This window comes from Cyphomyrmex costatus, unplaced genomic scaffold, assembly GCF_001594065.2.
Source record: "Cyphomyrmex costatus isolate MS0001 unplaced genomic scaffold, Ccosl1.0 scaffold374, whole genome shotgun sequence".
Taxonomy (NCBI): Eukaryota; Metazoa; Arthropoda; class Insecta; order Hymenoptera; family Formicidae; genus Cyphomyrmex; species Cyphomyrmex costatus.
This window is the reverse complement of record NW_017277928.1, coordinates 687,590-694,329: the sequence shown is the minus strand read 5'-3', so window position 1 is coordinate 694,329 and position 6,740 is coordinate 687,590. Positions and strand designations below refer to the sequence as shown.

The following is a 6,740-nucleotide window of genomic DNA, read 5'->3' as shown; positions in this document are numbered from 1 at the left end:
TGTGTGTGTGTGTGTGTGTGTGTGTGTGTGTGTGTGTGACAGTGTGTGACATATATATAGGATGAATTATGATAAATTTGGTCACTTACAGTGCACTGGATTAATTAAAGGCTACTTTATATAAAGTATTTAAATGCTATGGCATAATATAATCAACTTTGACAATGAAACAATACATAAGTATATACTCTATTCAATAATGTGACAATATAAATTTTTGAACATTTAATTGTTTAAAATATTCATATTTTTTTATATTTAACTTTACTAATTTCATATATAGCAGCTTTTGGTGTACATTAATCTATTGTAATACAAGTGACCAAATTTACTATTAATGGTTGAAACAGTTTTTTTATTATAAGAGATGGATTGCCAACTGTGCAACTGGAAAGAATAAGAAACCTATGTAAGAGAAAATGTAATATTAATTTTTGGCCACAAGAAACTGATTTGACCATTAATCTCAACTTATATACATTTATAAATTTAAATATATTATTATAATGTTTGTCTAGATAGGCATGTATATTCATTCATGATTTAATGTATATAGGATCTTCATTTCCAAAAGCCAAGCCAAAGCATGGTTTGTTGACAGTAGCTTGTCTAGCGTTTCAACGACTCTTGTTCCTTCCCTTGTACAAAAAGTGGTGGATACAGCAAACGAGTTATCGCATCTTTGTGCTTTTCTTGTTATTATATAGCTTGCAAATGATCAACATATGTCTGTATTACATTTATGCAAACAGGGAAAATGAGGCAGAAGTATGATAAGTTTTTTATTTTCTAAACTGTGTTGCATTGCTATCCATCTCGATACATTGTCATGTCTGTTTACAGATTGTATCAATGTCAGAAGTATTAGTACCTGTTGTTATGATGTTTGTTCTATGCACTGTTCATTCCCATATTGTATCGACACATTCAGGTCCTACTATGACATATAATCAATCCAGACAACGAATGACAAGACGCTCTCGACATGTTAGGTGCAGAAATGGAAAATCGAGGCCTAGACAAAATTTACGTAAGTATACAAAAAGAAACAAAGAACATTCATCTTTATAATATTTAAATCTTTACTAAAGGTGTACATAAGGATTCAAAATCCTCTCAAGATATAGCTTCTGAGAAAGCGAGTACAGGAAGTGAAGAAGTATTCACTGCAGTAAGATTTGCTAAAAAAGTGGTCATTCAAAATTCCTCAACAGTTAGCCAATCTCAGGTAATTCTCTCTCTCTCTCTCTCTCTCTCCCCCCCCCATCTCCCCCCCTCCTCTTCCTCTTCTCCAAATTTCAAGTCTATATTTATCAAATTATCGCATATATCTGTATTTATAATGTAATAGGAATTTGCAAATGCTCAAGTAGTATATGACAAAGAATCATTAAATACAACTGGAGAAAATTCTGACCCTGCAAACGAAAGTTCAACTAATCATGAACAGCAAGGTAAAAATATATTTATTTGTTGCAAGTTTATATATTTCATATGTTTTTAACATATATATTTCTCTTTATAACAGATAATGTACCAGAAGAACATGTAGCGAATATACATCAGGATGATGATGGCTTTGAGAGTCTAAATGGGAATGTTTCCAGTGATAATGACAAAGTAATAGGTCGTGCACTGGTACAAAGAAATAAATCACGATTGAGTTTGACACAACAGAGTAAAGATCATATGTCATGGTCAGAAGACAGCACTAGCCAACAAATTTCATCAAAAAACTCAGGTTTGATGTACAAGTACACGCTTTTAACATAATTTGTAGGCATTGTTAACAAGTTTGCAAAAATAATTATATATTTTTACTTATTATTAAACATACTTTAGACATGCGCTTTATAAAGGCATAAATGTTTAAAAATAACTTCAAATGTATATATTTAATAATTCGTGAAATTTTACGATTTATAACACTAAATAAAAGTAATCTTTTTTAAAAATTTGTTTCTGTTTGTGGTTGCTTTCCGAACCGCTAACACGCTTTAATCTTTGTTGGAAAGGTATAAAATGGAGTAATAGCTAAATCATCGTTTTCCACTTTCCACGCAGCACCTGACCCATTAAAAAATGATGACAATTTTATGGATAGCAAAAGCAATAATCATGGCAATATTAAGGTACTATCACTTATAAGTTTCATTTATTTTTTCTCTATCAAATCTATAGCTTAACAAAATTTCTGTCTATTTATATTTTTTTATTCCGCTTATCTCCTTTAAAGGCCAATTCTTTTTAGATATTTTTAAATATTCTTTAATTTCATCAAGAATAAAAGATATTAAAGAGATTCTCATATCTTATGCATCTTGTATTAATCTATTGACTTTTGCATTTTTGTTAATTTAAGGCTAAAGATATGTCATCAAAAATATTGGGATCAAGAGAAACACGGCAGCAGTGCGAGAGCGAAGAAGAAGGCGAGTGTGAGGAAGCTACAACACATCATCTCACAGAGGCAACAACTTCTGCTACCGAATGGATGGGAGTAACAACTAACAGTGACGAGTGCAGTTACAGGCGAGATATTTATATTGTAAGATATATTATTTTAATAAAGCATAATTTTTCATAAATCGAAATTATTACAGTTCAGAACTCGGAGAATCTGACATAGCCAGTGAGACTAATCTTAATTATGGAGAATTTGTGGAGCATCCTTTCTCATGGGAATTTGAATTACCACCTTCGATATTATTTAATTCTACTTGCACATCGTCTGATCGCGGTTAGTACAGCAAATTTTCCATATGAATGAAGATATAATTCATAAAGCAGCTATGCGTTCAGCAAATTAAATAGATGCAGATTTAATAATTCTTATTTTGCATTATTTTTGTCTCTAGTTTCATGTACAATTTGGACACGGCGTGATATAAAAAAGGCTGAATTATCAGTGCTTGATATTAGTTCAGCGATTATTGTCAGAGTCGAATCCATGCCAGAGGGCATGAATTATTTTTACGGTGGTTTGATACTTAGCATCGCATTATGTTTAATACCATCAATAAAACGGCTGAGTGATCACATAGGATCAGATAACATTGGTAACGCATCTGTTAGCTTATTACCAAGTGATATGATTCAGGTAAACTTGGAAACGTATACCGATGTCTTGTGTAGAATAATTGGTATATCATTCGGAAATATTTTTTGGTAAGAGAATACTTCTTATATTTATATTTTAAAACATTTATGGATTAATAATTTTTTTAAATAACTCTTAGGGAACGAACAGTGATACTAATTTCAATGTTCGAACGATTTATGTTATCATGCTGTCTATTTTTCTTACTGGCAGTAGCAGAACGAACATATAAGCAGAGACTTTTGTATGCGAAATTATTCTCTCATTTGACATCATCCAGACGCGCGCGAAAGTCTGATTTGCCGCACTTTCGATTGAATAAAGTACGTAATATAAAGACATGGCTAAGTGTCAGATCTTACTTAAAGGTAAGAATATTAAATATGTATACGTCAGTTTACAAGTTCTTATATGTTTCATATCTTGCATTATACAATTTTATATTGCAGCGAAGAGGCCCGCAACGGTCTGTAGACGTAATTGTTTCAGCAATATTTATTATAACATTATTATTGCTGTCATTTGTAAGTTTGGAATTAATTAAAGTAAGTATATTTTATTTTTACATCTATTTTTATTTTTTATTTCTTTTGACAACGCAAATCTTATTTTAGGATCTCGAAAATTTGCACTCACGATATAATGTTGAAGCATTATTCTGGAGCTTCTCACTTGGGATATTTATATTGCGGTTTATGACGCTAGGAACAAAAATCAACAAAAAGTACAGAAATCTCTCAGTTTTGATAACTGAACAGGTAGACTCTCTTTGTAATAATATTTAAATTTCTATTCTAGAAACACTTTTCTGAAACCTGTCTTATTTTTCGATAAAATTTTTAGATTAATTTATATTTGCAAATTGAGCAAAAGCCACATAAAAAAGAAGAGCTTATGGTTGCAAACAGTGTATTGAAATTAGCAGCTGACTTGATAAAGGTATTTTTACAAAATTAATAAAGGACTAATTCAATGAATAATCAATGTGTTCAGCAAACTCAACTGTTGCGGAGCAGATCCGTGAACGCTCCCTGCTACTGATGTATTCTTTTAGCTAGATCATCCAATGGCAGTGAACGTTCACGAATCCGTTCCATACAGTTAAGTCTGCTGAACACAACCAATATAAATAAATTAACTAATTTGAAGAAATATTTTACAGGAATTGGAGAGTCCGTTCAAAATCTCTGGGTTGTCAGCTAATCCGTATTTGTACACTATTACTAAAGTGGTGCTACTATCGGCACTTTCAGGGGTGCTTTCGGAACTTCTTGGTTTCAAGCTAAAACTACATAAAATAAAAATTAAATAAAGCAATATAAAACGTGATGCATATAGAAGAAGCGTATTACCCATCAATCTCGAACTGTCTAATGGATTTAAACTTAATCTGTTGTCAGTCAAAATTAGCTTGGCTTAATTATACTTACAATTAGTTAACTTTAAGGTGCTTTAGCTTATTAAACTTGGAGACTGTAACAAAATCTTATTTACTCTCTAAAACTTTTAAAGTGAATTGTCACTCTAAAGAGTGAGAATATATAAAAATTAAAAATTAAGCCACTCTTTTTCGAGATTGGTTCTATTTTTACTCTTTAATGTGAGATTCCACTCCAAAGAATTTAGAGACTAGCTAGTCAAATCAATGACAATTTAACACAATACTCAGTATATTTCAAATTTTGAAATGTACATAATTAAAACAAAATTTATAATGAAATTCTCAGTCAAAAGATTTATTTCAAATTCGTAAAAGAATTTGAATTAAAAAACACAACTTTAATTCTTTACTACACTTCGTGTTGGAAGAATGCTGAAATTACGTATAATTAATATAGTAATGATCATATTTCATTAAATTAATTCTATTGATTAATTTTTCTATCTAATTTTTGGATAGAAAAATTATGAGGACGACTCAATAATTATTCGAAATTATTTATATTTATAAAATTTATGAAAGGGATAAAAACAAAAAATTTATAAGTATGTCATAGAAGATTACATTTTGCAATATAATCTCCTTGTTTTTCACTTAATTTAATATTCTACAAGTTTATGCATTGGAAAGCAACGAGACTACATATTGACTCATTATAGTTTTTTCTACTATTTCACACACATACTCGTAAAGGAATATGGTAATGTCGCTGCGCCTTGTCTCAGCTAAAACTACATCGCGCGTGTGTAATATATTTTATAAATATATTTCAAATAAAATTGACTCGCCTTCATTATAAATAAGAATACTTAACATATTTTAAAGCAATATGTTTATTGTATACTATCAAAATATTGATTAGGCCATAATTCTTTTTGAGTTATTGCATATTATTTCATCATTGTTAACTTATTATGTTTAATATTTACAAAATATTTGCACTTAAATATGTAAAGAGTTTGGAATTTTTTTCAATGTACAGTGTAAATATTACAAAATTTAGTAACAACATCCCATAAACACAATTCTTGAAGGATGTCTAGAGCACGTCCTATATTCTAAAAACATCTCTAGCAATTCTTTTGGGGAAATTGTGTTATGTGGAAAGGGCTCGAAAAATTGAATAATTTCCTAAACAAAAAAAAAAGTTTTTGTAACTTTAAATGAAAATTTTGATATTTTCTGAATGTTATAGTAAAAGTTTATTTGTTATGTGAATGTATAAAATGTTTTATTTTATATATTATTTTATATTTCTTTTGTAACTATCAATTTGATGGTAGTATCTATTTAGATGAATATATTCGACGAATATAATCGTCGAGCTTTGAATGTTAAGAAATTCAATCATTATGTATGTATACCCTAAGATTATGTAGAAAAGTGAATATATATACACATATATATATATATATAATTATCTGAAATGTATTTATAAAATTAAAGTTCTAATATATGTCGATTTATACTTACATAATTTTTTTTAATATAGTTTCCTTGTTTTTTGTTTTGGTCCATCATAAATTTATTTATACTCTTAAAAAAAGTGTATGATTTATGTCTCTCAGTACTACTTTTTTCATATTTTATTCAGTAACAAATCAATAATCAAACAGACAGTAATTCAAGAAAGTGAATAATTATATATCATCTGTTTTTAATTTACAAATAACAATTTGTCACTAAAAGTATAAACAAATTTATGAAATACTAGACCACAAAAACAAGGATATTGTACTGAAAAATAATGTGTGTAAATCTTTATTGCAGCCTTAAAAAATTTCGTAGATACATTCTGGATTATTATTGATACCGTTATATAATCTGACAATTTTTTTGCATATTTTCGCAGATATTATATAAGATGTATTTGAAATGCGTGCATAATTATATGATTCGAGAATGCACTTGAAGTCATATATTATGTAAATACTGTATGTATTACGAGATAGAGTATCTATTATGAGAAAAATAGTACCTGTGCGATAATAAAATTAAATGTAAATTATTTTTCAAATACGTTTAAACTTGTCGCCAATATAGAGGAAATAAAAACAGCTATATGTATATGAAATTTATTTACGTATATATAAAAAACTCTATTGTACGAAAAATCTTTTTGAAACTTGTGCCCCATAAAGATGGTTATTTCAATTTCTTTATTATAATTTGTTTATCTCTCTCTCTCTCTCTCTCTCT

The 6,740-nt window shown here is 28.9% G+C and overlaps 1 protein-coding gene across 1 annotated transcript in view; it reads left to right on the top strand.

Annotated features, from left to right (window-relative positions):
• The window catches only part of phtf (putative homeodomain transcription factor), a 5,348-nt gene extending 898 nt beyond the window's left edge, over positions 1-4,450 (top strand). Inside the window, exons 3-16 of the mRNA XM_018543388.1 lie at positions 557-768; positions 844-1,030; positions 1,092-1,228; positions 1,352-1,454; positions 1,529-1,741; positions 2,065-2,132; positions 2,363-2,532; positions 2,604-2,740; positions 2,859-3,168; positions 3,240-3,468; positions 3,550-3,645; positions 3,715-3,858; positions 3,944-4,039; positions 4,263-4,450. Coding sequence (XP_018398890.1) covers positions 557-768; positions 844-1,030; positions 1,092-1,228; positions 1,352-1,454; positions 1,529-1,741; positions 2,065-2,132; positions 2,363-2,532; positions 2,604-2,740; positions 2,859-3,168; positions 3,240-3,468; positions 3,550-3,645; positions 3,715-3,858; positions 3,944-4,039; positions 4,263-4,412 — 2,252 coding nt within the window. The 3' untranslated portion in view covers positions 4,413-4,450. The remainder of the gene's footprint in view (positions 1-556; positions 769-843; positions 1,031-1,091; positions 1,229-1,351; positions 1,455-1,528; positions 1,742-2,064; positions 2,133-2,362; positions 2,533-2,603; positions 2,741-2,858; positions 3,169-3,239; positions 3,469-3,549; positions 3,646-3,714; positions 3,859-3,943; positions 4,040-4,262) is intronic.
• Positions 4,451-6,740: the final 2,290 nt, after the last annotated feature.